This window comes from Abrus precatorius, unplaced genomic scaffold (assembly GCF_003935025.1).
Source record: "Abrus precatorius isolate BTA unplaced genomic scaffold, Abrus_2018 Scaffold3, whole genome shotgun sequence".
Classification (NCBI taxonomy): Eukaryota; Viridiplantae; Streptophyta; class Magnoliopsida; order Fabales; family Fabaceae; genus Abrus; species Abrus precatorius.
Genome location: NW_020874373.1, coordinates 20,804,044 through 20,825,120, shown reverse-complemented (window position 1 = coordinate 20,825,120; position 21,077 = coordinate 20,804,044). Strand labels below are relative to the sequence as shown.

The 21,077-nt window shown below is 32.1% G+C and overlaps 1 protein-coding gene across 2 annotated transcripts; it reads right to left on the bottom strand.

Annotated features, from left to right (window-relative positions):
* Positions 1 to 166: 166 nt before the first annotated feature.
* LOC113862656 (protein RAE1) lies at positions 167 to 11,674 on the bottom strand. 2 transcript variants are annotated; one of them, XR_003504471.1, is made up of 12 exons: positions 11,440 to 11,674; positions 11,268 to 11,354; positions 11,105 to 11,182; positions 10,568 to 10,761; positions 9,489 to 9,630; positions 7,579 to 7,659; positions 4,144 to 4,272; positions 3,965 to 4,042; positions 3,147 to 3,218; positions 1,357 to 1,437; positions 584 to 782; positions 167 to 475 (listed from the first exon to the last, which is right to left on the bottom strand). XR_003504471.1 is itself a non-coding variant. In XM_027495761.1 (11 exons), exons 1-11 carry the CDS (start codon positions 11,485 to 11,487, stop codon positions 732 to 734), a joined length of 1,041 nt encoding a protein of 346 aa, XP_027351562.1. In that variant the 5' UTR covers positions 11,488 to 11,583; the 3' UTR covers positions 295 to 731. The 2 variants fall into 2 exon arrangements, 1 of the variants encoding a protein (XP_027351562.1); XM_027495761.1 differs by having other exon boundaries at positions 295 to 782; positions 11,440 to 11,583.
* Between the last annotated feature and the right edge of the window lie 9,403 nt (positions 11,675 to 21,077).

Below are 21,077 nucleotides of genomic sequence, written 5' to 3'. Positions count from 1 at the left end.
TTCATAAGATTTTTTATAAGTTATTCCTTGTATTAATTAATTATTTTATAAAAATATCTTAAGATAAAATAATAATTATGTCTCAACAATTTTAATGAGAATTTTTTCCATTCAAAGTTAGAAAGTGTTTCTAGAACTCCTCTTTGAGGAAGTGGAGTTCATTTCAAAAGTTAAACGTTTCTTCAAAACTTTCGATATTAAAAAGCTTCATGTGTTACGTACGTCCATTCCAATATCCACTCTAGGTATAATCTAAACCCTAAATATGAAAGCATATGCTAAACCACGAATTTTATTCTCTCTTTTGTCCACACAGCTCCAAGGAATTAAACCTCTAGCAATCAGGATGGCTGAGAAACAGAAGCATGAAAAGATTAATAAGGATGATAACATTGGGATCAAGAAATGACGAGGCAAGCCTCCAGCATCGCTTCTCAATGTTAAAGAAAGAAGACTCCGTCATGATACATCCACACTGCAAAAGATATCAGCATCATTTGAATCTGTCCATTATATAAAAGAGCAACAGCCTATCCCTAAATCATGATAACAGTACACCTGTAGAGTAGAAAAATGGGCAAACCTAAGAATTTTGGATGAAAATCCGAAGTAAGAATTACAATCTTCTCAATTTAGCTGTTGAACCAAAATATTAAATGACCAATCTGCTGATTCCAGCTTCAAAGCCTCAATGGTAGCACCAAAACAAAACGGATCTTCGGGGCAAAATTTCACTTTCTACCCGTTGTTCCAGCTCTTGGCTTACCTTTAACCTCAGTCTCCTGCTCAGATGAGGAAAACGGTTACTAAACACTTGTTGAATGGGAAAAATACAAGGCGAACCTAGTCAATCCTGAGCGTGTGTGTGAGAAGAGATTAAATTATATCCATGTAAGTTACACCATTATTAACTTCATACAAAATGTGAGTTTTGTCAATCCAACCATTAATTTACAAGTCAAAATTGAAGAACTATAAAAATGTAGTCAAAAGATCCTTAATTTCATATATTTCAAAAGTATATATTACATTAATTTTCATGTTTGAATGACGTCAAATAATTTTGAATTGATACAAAATTTTGCAGACAATCTATATATAGAAGCTTTTAATCCAACAACTGATTTCAAAATAAGATTATCCAATAAAAAATCATTTGACGATGTAATTACTGGTGCAACTTGCACCAATGTAATCTGATCATTTTCCTATATACATATATACATCAAATAAAAGTAAATTATTGTTCCCATTCTGTAGCATTCTTTTACATTCATTCAATCTCATCCTTCCAATGAGTTATGTTCATAGAAAAATTATTCAACAATATTAACAAGCATGTATGTACAAGCATACCTGTGGTAGGTGCAAAAAGATGTAGCTCTTTGCTGTAGTTGGATTGTGATTTTCTGCACCCTTGCTCCAATCATAACAGACCTACAGACATGCATAAGGTTTCAGAATCAAATAACTGGTAATTAAATGGAAGGGTTGCATTTGCATCAACATCTCCATATAAAATAAATGCCAAGTTTGTACATATTTTTGAAGCATGGTAATTTAGAATATAAAATGCACAAAACTGACAATTTAACCCCAACCATATCATATGAGGGGCAGATGGGATTCAGGCAATTCATCTCATACTATTTTAAATACTCATGCATTGTATGCTAACCTTAGAGAGGGAGGAGGGGGAACAGAATGCATTCTCAACAATGTCTTTAAATTCATAAATTTAGCATTTTCAATACAAGTCAATATCACATCCTTCTACCACAATCAATTTTAGTAGCATATGTAAACCTCTTGGCTTGAGAAAAAAAAAAAAAATACGATATGAATTATCAGTATTGAAAATTCAACTTATCAAATATCAATTTAAATTCCAGGATGATAGGAATTGTGCCCCGCTCTCTAGATGGGGAAAGGTCTACCAGCGTAGATCAAAGACTATTGGGCCTTAATGTGTGAGAGGGGAATTATTTTGTAATAGAATAAAGAGTTAGGGGGAGATGGGGAAATTTGTGATTAGTTAGAGCTAATTCTGTTATATTGAGTGCTGCTTTATGGAGTGGGGTATCTGGTGATTGGAACTGATATTTGGGGCAGAGAGATTCTCTCTTGCTAGGGGAGCATTGCTCTCAGAATCCTTCACTCTATCTCTTTCTATTTTCTCTTTCTATGTTCTGCAGGCCTCTCTGATACTATACGTATCACAGGACCTAAGCTTTATTTTATTTTATTTAAGGTGGGCAGGGGGAGGGGGAGGGCAATTAGACCCTAATTATTAGAATACGCTACTTTGAGCAGAGTAATTTGTCAAACTAGGTAGACTCATTTAAGAATGCCAGCACCTATCTTATCCAGTTACAAAAGTCAAACCTAAGACGTTAAGGAGAACCAAATTTCATGCCACTAGGACTACAGTAGGCATTGGTCAAATTGACAAGGACCAACAAGCATATTTAAGTTGCTTTCTAGGGAACATCATTAACTAACTACGAAGATAATTAGCAGTGTATACAACATCACCAACAAAGCCTTATCCCATTATTACATGAAGATAATTAGCATATGTTTTTACAAAAAAAGAGATCCACACTGACATGGTTAAGTCAAGATTTTGAAAATAATTAGATTATTCATTTTATAAGTAACTAGAAACAAAGCCCATACAAATTATTTCTTTCCCGAAGAATGCTAGCAACACACTGCTTTTAAATTGTTCGATGATGTTGAGCCCACTAAATCATGTAGGTACTACTCCTTATCTAGTGGGGGAAGCATAAAATTCACCCAAAAATAGCGTATTTAAAAAATGTATTGCTAGCATTTCTCTTTCTATACTTGGTAAGTATGTAAATTCTGAAAAGTATCATCAAAGCTTCCCCCAATAAAATAATATTCAACATCAGAAACAGCTAAGTTGGAAACCGAAGTACATGTTTGTATTTTAAATATTTACCATGCATTGGTGTAATGTGATGCAGAGAGAGAGAGGGAGAGAAGAGGTACTTCAGTTAGGAGGTAAAAAACGTAGGTTTCCTAACCTATGAAAGAATGGAATATGAAATGGTGAAGAAAAAATATATGTAACTCCGTAAGTAAATAACTATGACTTGTCAAAACATCATTGACCATACCGCGTATGCAAATATTGAACCATCATTATTGAATGTACTGCAAGGTATGGGCTGACTACACCTTTGCATAACCTGCAAACACATTAATTTCTTATAAGTAAATGGCAATAACAACAAAATTTCAAAAAGATTGAAGGTAGATAGAAGACAATATATTACTTTCAAGACCTTCATACATGATCAACACAGTAATCAGGTCTTTAAGAACCCAAAAAGAAACACAAACATCCAAATCTGATATTGAAAGGGATTCATCCTTCCATTTCCCTATAAGTGATGATAGGACAATTGGAGACCAAGGGCCCCAAAAGGCCCACGCCGCCCCCCCCCCCCCCCCCCCTCTCCAAAAAGATAGTACCCAAGAAAGGAGAGTAACAACAATGATAGCTAGTTGGCAGGCTGGGTGTTCAGCCATACATACTGTTTCCTTATAAGGGCTAGAGTAGTCCCCATCCTATAAGCTAGCTTTTGGAAGTGAGTTATGCCCAAATTTCTTAACATAGTATCAAAAGCCTATCCAGTTTGAATGTTGGGCTGCCCACAAATGTCTAGTCCTGTTGGGTCACCCGTGCAGATGTCCAGTCCTACAAATTTCACACAAGGGCGTGAGAGGTGTGTGTTTCCTTATAAGGGCTAGGATAGTCCTCCTATGAACTAGCTTTTGGAAGTGAATTAGGCTTAAGTTTTTTAACACATACAAACAGATCCTACTATGAAACAAGTAAAAAATAATACAAAAGTATGTTTTGGACATTTCAGAGATCAGTTTCAACAAACAAGGAAGAGTGAGAAAGAGAGTTTTAGAGAAAAGGGGAAACCTTGAGTCTCTGTTTACTGTCCTTATCCCAGAAATTGAAAGCACCATCAGATCCAGCAGTTGCAAAAGTATGATGTATCTGAATGCAAAGACATCAAATAAGAACTTACATAAAAGAATATTAAATCCACATGTTCGAAAATTAAATTTACCAAATTTTAATATCATATGGTGTATTACCGGATGGAAATTTAAGGAGTTGACTGAATATATCTCATTGTTCTCTCTGTGGCATTTAAAAGTAAAATTCTTGCTTTGTTGTGCATCATCCAGGTGATGTACTCCAACCCTCCCTTCTATTGAGCCAACCTACATAGAAATTATCAGAGCCCAGAAATAATGTTCAGTGAATATAGTTAAAAAATACATAAGTGACACAAGAAATATAGATATAAATTGATAGAATAAATCATATATATATATATATATATATATATACACAGAATAAAATAATAAAAATAGAATAATAAATAAATAATCAAATTTAATTCAATATAAATAATGGTAGTTAAATTTGCAATTTTACACATAAGATCATATGATTTTACATCTTTCTCATGCCTCAGCAATCCTGATCACACTCTCTGACTCTTTTTTTAGGATAATAAGATCTTACTAGTAAAATTGTAGGATCAAACAATTTTTCCCTTCTTGTTTGAACTCATTTCTTTTGAAAAAAGCCAACAAATTTGACCCATTAGATTAAAGACTTTTAACCCCATTCATTTTGGCGCTTTTCTTCACCTTTTTTTTTTTGCTTTATGCACACAAAAGTTCCAATCGCCTCCTTGGTTTTTCAACTTCTGGGTTTGGCACTATTCACTTCAGTTCTTTCTGAGTTGGACACTTGGTTCATTTTCTTGTGGGTTCAACTACTACTTGATTTGGTTCAGTTGCTACTCTATTTGGTACCCTGGATTCAAGTTTCTGATATCTGCTAGGTTACACTCTTTTAATCTCTTTAGTTAACAGAAGTCTTTTCAGTGGGAAAGAGTTGTTACTTGTTAGAAAGGGTAATGGGAGTTCAGGTGGTGCTAGAGTTGGAGGTTCTGAATTTGGAATGGTTTTTACTTATAAGTTTGTGGCTGTTAGTAATTTAAGGCTATTTTGTCTTATTTTTATTAATTGTTATGCATATATATAAATTCAAAATCATTTTATATTTTAAGTAGGATATTACGATCCGCATTATGATTACAAGATTTACATGTTTCCTTAACTTTTCTGATCCTAGGTAGGATCTTGATTTTGACAACCTTGATATAAATAAATAATACAAAATAAAGAAAAAATTGAATAATTAACAAACTAACTAATAAATTTAGATTCATTTTAATACATATAAAAAGATAGATTTGAATAGAATAAATAGAGATAGGATATAAGCTGATTAAGTTGAAAGAAAAGATAAAATTGATGATGTTTGAGTTTGTAATGGCATGTTGAAGATCAAGAGAACAAAAACTGTCGAAAAGTGAGAAAGATAAGACAAGTTAAGAGAAAATTTAGAGCGCTAAATGTTCTGATTTCTAAGATACAAAATTGAACCATAGTCTGAATTCCGAATACATGGGAACCTTGTAGGAGAGACTGTTGGAACTATATCAGATCAGTTGTAACAACTAACAAATACTGTTATAACAAGGTTGCAACAGAAACAGACTAAGCAGTTAGGGGACCTGTTAGTTAAACTAACAAATTAACATGTTCTACCAGCACAGCATGTCAAAGTCAAGACAGTTGACCCCTAAGACAGAATGTCATAAAATATTGATGTATAAAAAATCATTATTATTTACATGAAAGTTATATTATTATTTGATGAGTTTGTTGAATATTTCAGTTTAAACATGTATCTAAGTAAACTCAAGGCATCAACTACTTAAAGATAGTTTGCACTTATGAAACAACAGTATATGCAAGAAAATCAGCAAAAAGCCCCTACTGTGGATGGTCTGCACAAAATCAGCTAAAAGCAACCGTTGACCAAAGAAATGGAACTTTATCTCAAAAATTACAAAACCATACTTCTTTGATAAAGACAAAAGTACATTATCACATATTTTACACCAAGCACATTCTTGACAAAGCAATAGAAAAGGAAGAATTCAAAAAAATACTTTTGTTGAAGTGGAAGGAGTGAAAGACTCTGGGTATATGTTATATCAAACGGACGCATGATTGTCTCTAACATACACAAATGCATTATACTCTATAAAGAGACATGTAACGATGCAAAAAGCACAAGAACAAACACAACAATAAGATAAGCTACCAGAAACATTTTCATTTATCCTTATAGCTCATAGCTTATATTCTCTCCGGACTCGAATATAAGCAAATTTAAACTCGTGTGATTGTCAAAAATATAAGCAAATATTAATTAATTCCACCCTATTTAATGAAATCATCCCCAAAATACCCTTTATTTAATTCAAATTTTATTTCCAATGACTCCTTTTATTCTTGTGAGACTTTCAAAAAAGAGAAATAGTATTCCCATTTGTAACAAGTTCCATGAAGGGCAATTTAGAGAATGAAGTTATTTTTTAAACGAGATTAAGAAAACTAAATGAGGTTAACTACTATTCTTAATTAGGGTGAATTAGTTATTTTTTGCTTATATTCGAATCCGGAGGGAGTATCTCTCTAGCTTTCCTGTGTATCATAAGAGCTTTATCTTTTATCTTAAAATTTACTGAGTGAGGCTTAAAGCTGTTGTAAAAATACTTGAATAAGAAAGTCCAGGGAGGCAGTTTTTAAACGAAGACTTGGATTCAAGCACAGAGCAACCTGTTAAAAAATACTTAGATAGTGACACACTTTTGGTGTAGAAAGCATTTCATAGGAAATTAAAAATTGATATGTTGTCAAGGACAGGACGTAGTTCTATAATTGTGGGATGAACCAATATAAATCTTGATGTTCTTGCTTTTACAACTTTCCTTCTAGTATCTTAACTAGCTGGAAAGGATTCTAAAATTAAAAACTTCTCAAAACAAACTTTGATTGAATCATTTGTTGTTTGATAACCGATGGTTATTGAACAAAGAAACTTTTATAAACCTATATTTCAAAAGGTAAAAAACTCGATTCAACATCCCCTTTCTCTTGTTTTCTAATCTCACTTTCACAGCACACTAACCACCACAATACAACACTATGGCATACAATATAAGATTCCAATTACAAGGTAAGTGACTTGAGTCTCATGATTCATATCAGAAGTATGAGATTCTGATGTGAGATTTATAAGACTTTGGGTTCTCCAACTTCAATGACTAGTTTTTATAGTATAGTTCTTACAACGTAATATCCCAATAATTAAGGCCCCAATATAGTAATCTAACAGGTTCAGTTAAAAATCCTTCTGGCAAATGATACATACATAACCGAGTTGTCTAAATTCCCATTGGATGTGCAAAAGTTAGAGCATCCTTGAGCCATAGAGGATCTTCACAACATGGTCATGTAAGGCTCAAATGAAACAATCACCCCAAATCAAATGCAGAATCACCCAACGTCAAAGTAGTAATGAAATTAAATAAAACAAAAAAGGCAATAATTAAGACCTCTACCACTGTATTTGATTATATGTGAGAGGTGAGTTCATACCAAAAAACCTTGCTGATCAGGAAAAGCAGCAACACATCTTGTCTGATATTTCAAGGGAGATACAATTCTTTTGTACTCGGTCTGTTGGGAATTCAACACAAATTTAGAAGAAAAACAAATAATATCGACATTCATTGAAATCAAAATGCTCCTCAAATGTTAATATGAAATCAGCACTTCTTAATTTCACCTCGTCAAAATCATAGAAAATCATAAATAGCAGAATAGGTGAAATACTTAAACATAAACAAATCATGTGAGCCTGACCAGTAAGCTTGGATAAGGAACTATAAACAGTTGTTAACAGAATATGTCACCATAAAAGCAAAAAAATAGTTAAACAAGGGCATTCATATTTCATATTCAGTTTGGCTTGTTGTATGTTCCATTTCATTTTATATCTTCCCCATTCTTGCAGCTATGTGATAAGTTCAATATTTTCCCTTATTTACTTAATCCTTAAAGAGAGAAGATAAGATGTACTCCCCATGGTGGAACAATAAATTTGTTATAGTATTTTTTTAATCAAAGTAAAAGATAAAACACAGACATCAATGTTACAGAGCAATGAGTTTAATTTAACATGATGCATTCCTGGTACTGAACAAATAAACTAATCTTAGGGTTTGTCTCAAGGTGTGATACTACTGAGTAAAGTTCAGTGAAAGAAACTGATCAGAATATGAATGAAAAAGTGTATCATTATTGAAGAACTATAATCCTGATCTTGTCACAATGAGGTGCAACACCAAGAATAGGAAGAATGCCCAGAAAGTAAATTAATTCCCTGAATATTCTAGAGATCTATGCATCTCCCAAGTCCCTATTACACTTCTGAATTTTCAAATTTCCCCTCTCTGGCTTCCCTCTCCTATTTATACTAACTAATAACAGATTCTATTATTTTTTTACTGGTTTCCCTCCCCCTAATTAATAAAAGATTCCATTACAACATATTAAGACCTTTGTTATGCTAATCCTACTTCTCTTACTGTAGACTCTAGTTATTGGAGGATTCCTATCATTCAAATGATTTGGACCTAGTTCCTCTAAAAAACATTGTACACTTTAGAACGGCTGGTGGTAATTGTCAATCGTGAATTTAGGCTTAGGCCTAACTCAACCCAAAAGCTAACCCATAACATGAGGATTATCTTATCCTTTATAAATTCTACTTTAGTCACATTTGTAGTCAATATAAGATTTCAATACATCTCACGTCCAGGATCAAACATCTGGAATGTGAAAATTGTACGTCTGATTTTTTATATACAACGAACTGAGAGAGTTGCAGAACCAAGTAGATTGCACTGAAAGCCGTGAGTCAAGTTAACTGCACTGAAAAAAATCTGGGGGAGGGGGGGTCGTCCAAGTTGTTCTTTTTTATAGTCAAGGGTGGCTCAACATTGGATCTTTAATAGACTCTGACATTATGTTGAATTTAGGCTTGAACCTAAACCCCAAAATCTAACTTGTAAGATAAGAATTGCCTTGACTTTGATTAACTCCACTTCAGTCCTATCTGTAATGAACGTGGGATCTCAACAATTGAAAAATCAAGAGACTGTAATAACTAACAAAATCATTGTTTGTTATAAGAGTTTTTGTATTATACATAAATATAAACTGCTGATAACATTTGCATGGAGCAAAAATAGACAATCCACATTTCACTTGATGTAGCAAAATCATACTCAAATTAGATACTGCTGAATGAATCTTGTAGAAATTTCATCTCCATGCAACAACTACAGTAGGAAAAATTATTTTAGTACATGTTTGATTCAGCTTATTTTTGAGAAATAATCACTTATTTTGTTCAGCTTACAAAGAGAGATTTTGAAAAACAAATGATTATTTCCCTAGAATTAAGCTGAACCAGACATGCTATCAGAAAAATAAAATATCACCTGAGGGTTTTGCAAGTTGAAGACAACCAGATTCCTATCTGCAGTTCCCACAACCATCAGAGGATGTTTCACTGTCATGGCATAACAGCGATCAGGAAGTTGTTGAGTATGCACAGGATTTGACTGCCTGGTGTCCCAATACCTAAAATATAGAAATTAAAGCATAAATGATTACATAAAGTAGTTAAGACTTCAATGCAACCCATCACACAGATGACAAAATAGGAATTAGAATAGAAAATGCTTTTTTATTACCAAAATTTTAAAATTTTTTATAGCAGTTGCCAATGTTTCTGAGAGATAAAATCATAAACTTCTTATAGATAAAAAACAAAAAGAAGGAAAATAACTCATTTCACTTGTGAAAGCTTAAATTTAAGAACCAGATATTAGGTGAAGAAACATACATGGTTTTATTAAATCTTTACACACTAGCCATTTAGCAATTCATGAAAGGACAGAAACAAAGTAGAATAAACTATTGCAAATGAAGCAACCTATTCAAAGCTCTACGTTTTTAAATAGAAAATTATAAGTGCAGTTCCATTTTTATGCTTCCTAACAATCAATATTGATTGTGTTAAATAGTTTAAATAGTAGTTATTGTGTTAGGTCTGTTATGATTAGGATTGCTATCATATCGTTTTGTTGCTGTTAGGGGATTATTTTAGGGATTGCTATCCTAAATCCCCTTCTCACATGAATCATTTCCCTAAAATGCTAGCCACCTGCTACCTCAGCTAACTCTAAATCAATACAGGGCACTCTTATTGTGTGTGTGTGTTTTCAGCTTATTTTGTAAAATTAGCCAATTTCAACATCGTAAGAGAGCTTTTTGAGAAAGCTTAATATAAAAATGCTATTAATTCTCTAAACTAACTCACTCCCATACAAGCCATCCTTCAAGCCATATTGTGGATCCTTTCAGTTTCTGGTCCTCTTCTTTACTATACCAGCTTCAATCAGGCCCTAACTCATAAGCTAGAAAAGACACCAGCAAATGCAATTCCTACTTTGAATTCACAATGTTACCAGTACCACAACATGACTGAACATAGAAAAAGAATCAAGACACGTACTTCAGGGTCTTGTCCCAGCTTCCTGTGGCTAAAAGACTCATCTCTGGTATCCAGGCAATATCTTTTATGGGAGCATCATGCATGGCAACAGTCACCGGTTGTCCACCAGACAAAAGAGGCCACATCTTGACCTGCTTGTCACAGCCTCCAGAAAAAACCGTCGTTCCATCATCCTTCCAAGCTGAGCACAAAACCTTCAATAAAACAAACTAGACATCAAAAAACTGAAAAAAGTGCAACCAATGCACTTGAATCACAAAGAATAACAACATAATAACAATAACCAGAAGAACAAAAAATAGGTGCAATACCATAGATACTTTTGAAACTATTCTCCAATTAAAATTGGAGTTCCACTTCAATAATTCACGCAATAAAGGTCAGCATTAAAGGTTAGCACAATTTACTGAACTGAAACTCCAATTTTAATTGGTAAACAGCACCAAAAACCCCTATGGTCCTGCACCTAAATTTTGTCATACCCATAATCTTTTTTTTTTTCTCTTAATAAAATGTTTTGGAATTTAAATTCATTACTGGCTGGTCATGAGAAATTGAAGCCTTGGGAGTACTGTTGACAACAGTCCCATTCCTCGTTATCTCCCAGCACCGAACCTGTTGTACAAATTGTCAACCAAACACGCAGAAAAAGAAAAAGTAATAAATGAAATGCAATACAAAAACGTAAGAAATGTGAAACCTGGTTGTCCCATGAAGTAGCAACGAGGAAATTGGCCTTGGGACTGAAAGAAAGGCTCGAAACAGAATCAGCGGGTGGTTGAGCTACCTGAAAATTGGAGCGTTAAGGCGAGGAGTAGTTGATAATGAACCAAGTATGCCACGCGTTCGGCATTCAGGAATGGGAGCGTTACCTCATGGGATTTGTTTGGGTTCGTATTTGCGGCACCAAAAGTGGACATTACGATCAAAAGATAACAGATGAGAGATAGAGAGAGGTTTGGACTTAACAAAAGGATGGTGCGGTCACATAAGCTTTAAACACAGATCTGGCGTCGAAGGCGCAAGCTCACCTGCCCAGGAACTTGAAGAGAGGGTAAGGATGCTCACTTGACCGTTTAGGAGAGTTAGGGTTTTTTACATTTTCTTAATTTTTTTAAAAGTTTGATTACAGTTGACAATTTTATGTTGAAAAGAATATGTGAATATTTAATTTTATCCTAAAACTCTTTAATTTTATTTTTATGTTTTTTATCTACTTAAAGCAATATATTCGAGTTAGATATAACTATTTTTTATGCTATTGAATTTGATTTAATTAATTAATTTGTTTTAAAAATTAGCCTGTCTTTTAATAACATTTAAAATAAACTGTGACGTCTCTTGCAAAAAAGTAAAAAAAGAAAATATATAAGATGCGATAAAATGATTATTAATATATAAAGCCTCCAACTTCAATAACATACTTGTGTGATGGGGGTAGAATATAGACCCCTTATCACTCAAAGAGTGTGTAAATTTAAGTTCCCACATTATTGTAGGGTAGGCCTTGGAGCCCTCGTCTGCATGTACATGGAAGTGCGATGATGAGCAGCTTTGGTCGAGGGCCTGCAGGCAGCAGAAGACCCCGCCGAGTAAGGCTTAGGGACCACTCATATTGGAAAAGGCAGGTCGAACAGCACTAGTTCCAGCTCAACCCGGACAAAGGAAAAGGTTTCAGAAGTCTAACATCCTAACTTTTCTTTAATCTTTATTTATTAATTTTTCTTAAATTAGAAATAGGAAATAGATAAGAATTTAAAATTTTGAACATAATTAACGAAATTGATTCAAAATCAAGTCTAATTAAAGAAAGATTGTAAAATGCATGCATAGTATAATTTAGTTAGAAGTAGAAATTATTTTTTTTCAAAATCACCTTACTTGATTTTTAATTATGTAAAATAAGGTATACTAAAAGTATATTTAGTTGTGAGAAAATAAAAATATGAATTTAAATACAAGTCACAAAATTAACTAAAAAAAGGAAAATAGTTCAAAATTGGCCTAAAGTGTAGTCCCATTTCATTACTAGAAAAAAAAATTCATAATTTTTATTACATTTAATTTAGTGAAAGAACATGTTGAATGTGCAAGAGGGAGTCCAAAAATTCGAAGGAAAAATTCACCATAAATATTACAGAAGTAGCCACCAAATGACGTGAATTTGGTCCAATTTGAAAACAAAATTGTCAACAATTCAAGGCTTTAAATTCCAATCCATTTGCATGGCTAAATCACTTGAAAGAGAAGTTAAGTGCATATAATTGGAGCATGAGCTCAGTTGAAATGTAAGCCAACGAGAGAAGAGCTTCAGTCAACCAAAATTCGAAGCTATGATGCAAGGATGTGGACTTAAGTCGTTGTATTATCACTTGCTAACTTATCTAGTTAAACCAAAACTAAAACTTTTCCATTTTAGCCAATAATTAGAGCCATTATAAGTGAGAGAATCAAACTCAATTAATTAAAGAGTTAAGAACAAACTAAAGCAAGTACAAAATCCTAACAACATGACATCATGGTTGAAAAATTTCTACGCATGATTAAGACTTTGAGGAAAATTATTTCACGGGGAAGAAGAACTCAAGGGGACAACTTACAAAGCAAAAACAATGGCATGAACTCTAGTATATAGTCGTAAGCCATTTAGGGAGAATTAGCCAAAAAAATGCATGCAAAAGGAGAGAACACTTTCACTTTAATATAAGGGTACTATGAGGTAACTTGACTTATACTTCCAAATTCAGCAAAATTCAACTTCCATTCTCACTAGAAAACAACTATCAATAAATTAACCCTACACAATCAGCCCATGTCATATTCTACCACCAAATCCATGAAAAACTCAATAAAAAAAAAGACAATCACTAAACCACCTCACCAAAAATCAAGTAGAAAATATAATATTTTAGAAAACCATTTTGCATTTAGAGAAGCTGACCAGGAAAGAGGAAATTTACAGAAAGGCCAAAGAGTATAAAATAAGTCATTAAGGGCATGAGAAGGATCATCCACTTAAGTGTACAACAAGAAAAACAAGTCAAATCAAATAAGAGGCGAGAGTATTGATTCACAATTTTGGTGTTTTTTTTATATGTAAATACTTCTACTTGCTATGTTAAGGGCATGATATAAGTTCAAAACCTTTGTTTAATATATTTATGGTGTAAATACATTGAACACTAATGTAAATCTTGTTATTTGATTTTCATATGCCTTTGGTTATGCATAAAAAAGGAAATTTTATAGAATTTTATGAAAGTTTATAGTTTCTTTTGAGTATATGACTGTTTTTGTTGCTATTTTTATTCTTAATATTTTACTAAAATTACAAAAATTTACTGTTGGACTAGGACACATAATTTTACATCTTTGGACTTGGTTTAAATATTTTGAAATTAAATGGTATTTTAAGTGATTTTTTGGTAAATTTAGAATAAGTTATTAAGTGAAAATAAACTTAAAATGGTAAGGGGCCATGTAAATAAACTTTTAAACCCTAGACTAATTATTATATCATAAACAGTGACTAACACATGAGATATCAAAGGAAACTCGACTAAATTTGAAAGATTAAACCTATAAATAATGGAAGAACCATGATTTTGACTTTAAATTGACTCTAAATATGCATGATATTTGAAATGTGTTATTAGGGGACCACATAGTTATATTTGTTAATGTTTAAGGTTTGAGAATACTTTAGAATTTTGCTAGAAACATACAACATAGCAGAGGTTGACAAACTTTTAATAAAAAGGATTTTTTGTAATAAATAAAGTTTAGAGACTAAATGTAAATTCTGTAAATTTCAAGAATTGCAAGAAATACATTACATAAGTATTTTATTTAAATAGAGGACTATTTTAGGAGTAATTAATCACTGGTTTGGTTGAAATTGGATTTAAAATGAATTAATTATGAAATACCTACTAAATTGATGTTGAAAAATGAAAATTATGACCAACAAAGAAAAATTGTAACTCGTATTAAATTATGTGAGCATCTGGGTTATGATTATTGTCACAAGCTTAGAGAGCATTAACTAGCAAGTGTACTAGTGTAGTTATAGCAAGTTATAAAATTTAGAATTCGTTTGAGTTACAAATATTGTCCTTAGGAATTAGTTCTTTCAATTACCACTTCATAAATTAATAACTATTTGAGTTAAACAAAATTTGAGAATTTTGATGCATTTTAAGAATTAAAGTAATAAAACGCAGAAAATTAGAATGTAACAATAAAACAGAGTGTAGAGATTGAAAATGAGATGATATGTAAATGGAGTTAGGACTGATTTCACCTATTTAGCAATTGTAAAACTGAAGTAAATCTGAACTATAAGTTCCTTAATTGATTGATAATCAATTTCACTAAATTAATCAAAGTTCAATTCCTTGATTCAATGATCCTAATATTCAATTAACTACTCTAATTTTTTAGGCGTAAACCAATTAAAAATTGCATTAAGCATGAAAAATTAAGAGATCACAAGATTATGAATACTTATCCCTAAGATATCAATAACCTAGACATTTAATTCAGGTTTAAGAAATTAACTCGACTTCTATTGATAAAAATCCTTTAGGTTCAATTCAATTGAATAGCTAATCCAAGAATTGTATTAAGAATAGAATTAAATATTCAACACAATCAAAGTCTTAAAATTCATATTCATAATCAATTTATAATATCAAAATTGAATCCATTAATCCTTAACCAAAAAGAAATCAGAACATGTTCTTAAAAGAAAAGAGAGAAAGAAAGAGTACAAGAGGAGCTGCACAATTTCTTCATAATTTCAATCCCTAGTTTGATTCTTTAAAGTTCAGAGCTTGGAAGTCACATCCATTCTTCCTCTCTAACTCTCCTAAGGTGTAGAAATGAAAAAATAACAAAAGATCCAAAAAAAAATTGAGCTTTTGGCTTTTTATAAAATTTTCACACTTCTAACATGGTTACTATCTATGCAGAAAGTAACCACGCACGCAGGGTATTTTTCCTAATAGCACTCTGTATAATCACTTTATGTGAAAATAATAGTCATGTGCATAATCACTTTATATGTAAATAGTAGCCATGCCCAACTTCATCCCTTTAAAGATACTTAGGCGTGGTTACTATATGTGCATAAAGTAACCATGTGCATTCTTGCTCCTGAACTACAGAGCTAGACCACTTTTTACAAAAATAGTGAACACACACGTTCTTCCTCTTAGACAAAGGCTCTGTAATGATCACTTCATACAGAAATAGTGAACATTTTCATTCTTGCTTTTCGACAAAGTCTATGTAGTGTTCACTTTATACAGAAATAGTGAACACTTTCATCATTCTATACTAGATTAACCTCAAATTTGTCACTTTATGTGTCAATAGTGATTACACCTAGCATCCAACTTTGGATTCTTCACTCTTTATGTTCAGATTTGCTATTTTCTTCTATTTTCTCTTCTTGAATCCTTATCCTCTAGACTTTTAACTTAGAATCTCCTCCAAAACTAGTTCAATCCAAAAATTACATCAAAATTTTATTAAATTCATATAATTTGAGTTACTAAAGATAAAAATTGACTTTATTGAACAATTATATATTTTTGTGCAATTTTCACCTAGTAAAATCTGGATTTATCAATTCTAGTTCTGTATCAAAATAGATACTTAAAGGGAAGTAATCTTACTAGTTTCATAAGTTTTTAATTTGAAATGAATCATGTATAAATTTTTTAATAAACCAATGTGGAAAAATAAATTTTCTTGACTTGTAGAAAGGATCTATACCTTGTACTATTTTTTATAAGTTTTTTATATATACTTGTTCTTTTATATGAAAATATACACTTAGAGAAAAATAACTTTACCAGTTTCGTAATTTTTAGTTATATTAAATTAGTTATGAATTGTCTACTGAATTGGAGTTAGAAAATGATGTTTTGTGACCTATAGAGAGAAATTGTGACGCATATCTTTTTCTATGAGTATCTTATTTATGCTTTTATTTTTGTATGAAAATAGACAGTTAAATAAATGTAATACCACTAATTTTATGATCTTTGGATTTGTAATGAACAAGTTATGAATTTCACAATATAATGCATGAAATCTAGAAAATTTGAAATTAGTGAAGTCCATGATAACGATGAATATTTTCCTTGTGTATGGGAATTGTGTTTGATTCAAATTTGTACCATATGGACTAAATTATGGTTATAATTTGTCTTTGATTGATTTGTGATTGTGAATTAATTATACAACAAAGTGATTGAATAATGCTAAAAACAAGCATGGAGCAAAAAAATAATTAGTTGAAGTATCTACCGATTAAGATAATAAAGTATACAAGTATTAATAAGAAACAAGTCTAACTAAGTTGTGTTGTAGTAGAGAAACTATATTGAATTATCCTGACTAGCACTCAAACATCTCTTGATTTGTATAAGTGTAAACAATTAGAAATGACTACATTATGAGATGATTGTGCAGTATAATTATAGTCTCAATAAATGGTGCATAATGATCCCCCTCTAGGTAGACCAGAGGAGTAGGGAAAGGAGGGTTCTAATATGTTAATCATGTTTATTTTAGGGTTACCATCTAGTGTAACATCCTTAATTTATATTGCAAATCATGACATGAATTATATTGAAGAAAAGCAAATAAAGTATAACACTTTTACTTTTATGGTTAAAAGAATTGAAGAAAGGTCAAACTTTCATTTTCTATTATTCAATTTTATGAAAACTTGAAGGTACTCAAAATTTTCAAAGGAAGCATTTATAAAATTTAAATTTGTAAAGATAATGAAAACTAAAACTTTCTTTTTAGGAATTTACTCAATCCACGATACTTACACGTAAATTTGAAATATAAACAATATTGTCTTCTCGCAAAGTAAATTTCTATTTAAAATAAATATAAACTACGATTAAAATGATTGACTATCAATATTACAAATACACTTCAAATTAATATTCACAACTAAACTTATCAAAGTATTATAAATTCAAATATCGATATTTAGAACAATTACATAATTTTGTCAATTTGAAATAAAAGTTAAATAAAATATTACATGTTTTCAGAATACTCTAGACATTAACAAAGTAGTCCTTCCTTACAATCTCACCGATAATATGATTTTATATCGGGTTAATCTTCTTTAATTTCTTCAAATCTATTTCCTATAAATAGTTAGTAAGGATGAATATTCTCCGCTCGACTAAATCTCTTATTTGACAGAATAATTGAAATGATACTAAAAGCAGTATCTAACATATTTCAATATATATTGGTTAATAATAACACATATAGCATATAACTATGATCATAGCAGAACACATATACTAAGTCAATCACATTTATAAAATTCATAACATACATTTTCAAACTCGCACGTTCTCGCTTTAGGGAGGGAAGGTGAGAAAATAGAGAGAAACTGGGAGGGAAGGCTGTTTGGTTTAAAATGAAAATCCTTGAATTGAAGTTCCTTAAATACACCTCCAAACTTGCACGTTCTTGCTTTAGGGAGGTTGATTCTCGCCTAAGCGAGACCCTCCTTGTAACACCTTATTTTTTTTTCAATTTAATAAGAATTTCACAAATTTAAATATCCAATTTTCATAAAATACTTCAAAATAAGGAAAGGGTTACAAATTAATATCAAATGACTACTACAGGACTAGTTCAATTACAATATTTTCAAAATAAATTCTATGTTCTATAGCAGTCCATCCGTCCCTTCACTGAGTCCAGTGCTTATCATCTTGATTAGCTGAAAAATAAATGTAAGAGTGAGTACTCTACACTACCCAAAAACACACAATAAACGTAGAGTCTCACCTCCAGAATATTTCCAATACACACAAGCTCCCGAACGGCTTTGGAGGCAATTTAATCAGTGAAAAAGGCTTTGGGCATGAGAGGATCGAAGGGAGAGGGAGAAATAACTCTCCCCGAACCCTAACCCCCTTTAAATCCTTTTTTGGTCGCGACACTCTCGCTACAGCAAAATATTCTCACTGCAGCGAGGGGATCTCGCTGCAGTGACACGCCCTCCCGCTACAGCAAAAAAAATAGAGAAAACTACACTCTGGTTTCTGCAGAATGTTGCTACAACGAGGCCCTCTCGCTATAGCAAGACTGCAGAAATGCATCTCAAACTGTCGCTCTGTCGCTACAGCGAGACGTCTCTTGCTACAACGAGAAGGCGACAGTTCTGGTCCTTTCTCCCAGGGCCCTTTCGCTACAGCGAGAATACTCTCGCTGCAGTGAGAACAACTCAATATCATGCCCTACATTTAGGCACTTAGCCCATTTTAGCCCTATCCAGTCATGCATACACACATATATGTCTAAAAAAAATACACACATAAATATACATTTAGATTTATATACTTATCAATAATTAATATTACAAAATTCGGGGTGTTACACTCTTCGCCTGGGTGAGAAAACTAGATAATGGTTTTACCCAATTTTCTGATATTCTCGCTTAAGTGAGAATATCTCGCCTAAGCGAAAGACAATCTCACATAAGTGAGAGGCATTCTCGTCTAAGCGAGAATGGATTCAAAGAGCTCCCAGTTTTCTTGCGAGTTCTCACTTGAGCGACATCCATCTTGTTTGGGCGAGTAGCTTCTCGTTCAAGCGAAACCCCTTCTCGCCTAGGTGAGATCATAATTGGTGTAACTTTATCCTATCTCGCTTGAGCGAGATTCATCTCGCTTGAGCTAGAATGCTCCATGATGCCTTATTTTAGAAAACTTTATCTCGTTTAAGTAAGAAACTATGCACCAAAATTCCTATTTTTCCATACAAAGGTAACAAAATCGAGGGTGTTATATTTAGACCTTTGTTTTCTCTTATGTTGTATTATATTTGAATAATTAGGAGAAATTAGATACTTCGATAACATATTTCACTCTTTGACATTATACTTTTGTATAAAGTACTTTTAAAAGGAGAGATAGTTGAAGAATTTAGACATAACTAACTCTAATATATATCACAGAATTTTAGATATGAGAATCCCCTATGAAAAATTGTAGAAAATAAAAATGAAACTATTATTGATTTAAGTAGGACATCTTAAACTTAGCACCAAGTTATACCAAAATCTAACTAGTCTAGTCTAGTATATTGAAGATGAGGGATTTCTTATGAAGGAGGATCAATCATGGATGCTTTAGACATAACAACCAAACCCCGTAGGATAACTAAGGGAATCGACAGTTGTTCTTGTTGATTAGTCTGCTTGTTGAGACATGGGAAAGAGAAAGGTTACTCTGTATCCAAGGATAATCTAGATTCAAAATATTACTAAAATTTCATACGCATATACTAAATAGTATAGACTTAAGCTGCTTTAATCTTCTATTGCAAGTCCTTCTTAATTGGAAGGATCAAACCCTGATTGGTATTCTGACATTTTCTTTGGACTAGATAGGTTGACCTGTTGGAAGGAACTGGTTGTCAGGGTAGTGAAAAAATGATATTACAAGGAATGTTAGAAATCCTCAAGGGTTATTATACCCTTTAAAGTATTATACCGTAAGAAAATGCAGATAGTCTTTCCTTGTCCATGTCACATAAGTTATTGAATTCTTCCAATATTAATCTTATTTATTCTTATGGTAGGCCTTAAAGGAATGTATTTGCAAATTAGTGAAAAAATAAGATTAACCTTGTTATTATTTAATGACATTTTTTACTCGTCATGATCCTTAAACTTTCCCCTCATTTTGATCTTCAATATTGGACCCTTCAATTGTGGTGGAGCTACTAGCAAAACACCTTCACTCGAAGTTAAGTATTTAACTTTGATCAAAGTACTTTATCGCCTCTATTCAGCTGACCTATAGTAAAGGAGATTATCCATTGATATCACCATTGATTATGACTACAAACAATAGTCATTCACTCACCTCAAATGAATCACCATTCAAGCCCATTTTGGATGATTTATCACTTAAGCTCATCTTAAACTTGATTATAATAATAAGCATTAATTATTACATAAATGCCTCTTCACTTCCTGATAATTCTGACATTCCTGACATATTGTTAGCTTTATTAAATATGTCATGCGTGTTGTGTAGGCACTAAATGTGTTTTCATTGCAATATCAGGTGTACATAATGACAAATTCACTTAAGTTCATAATGCCTATATATATATATATATATATATATATATATATATATATATATATATGGATGGATGGAATTCTTGGGCCCATGTAATTTAATAATCTTATATCCTTACTTTAACTAAATTTCTACTAACTTAATTGAGTGTATTGTGTTAGACTAGTGATTTATTATTGAGTAATCTATAATATTTTATACTTGTTCAATGTTAATTGAAGAAATATTTGGTATTGGAATAGATTTAGATAGAGTTTAAAATTATTTTTTTTTTTAAAAAGGTGAACAGTACCGTATGAACAGTATCAGATGAACAGTAAAACTGTCTATGAATAGTGCAAACTGCGTACAAACCGCGTATGAAC

Excerpts from the sequence above, each read along its gene's own strand:
- LOC113862656 (XM_027495761.1), bottom strand. The coding sequence starts at position 11,487 with ATGTCCACTTTTGGTGCCGCAAATACGAACCCAAACAAATCCCATGAG. Across the intron at positions 11,183-11,267 it reads CTACTTCATGGGACAACCAG|GTTCGGTGCTGGGAGATAAC; the intron begins GTTTCACATTTC and ends TTTGTACAACAG. Across the intron at positions 4,043-4,143 it reads ACTCCTTAAATTTCCATCCG|ATACATCATACTTTTGCAAC; the intron begins GTAATACACCAT and ends CTTTGCATTCAG.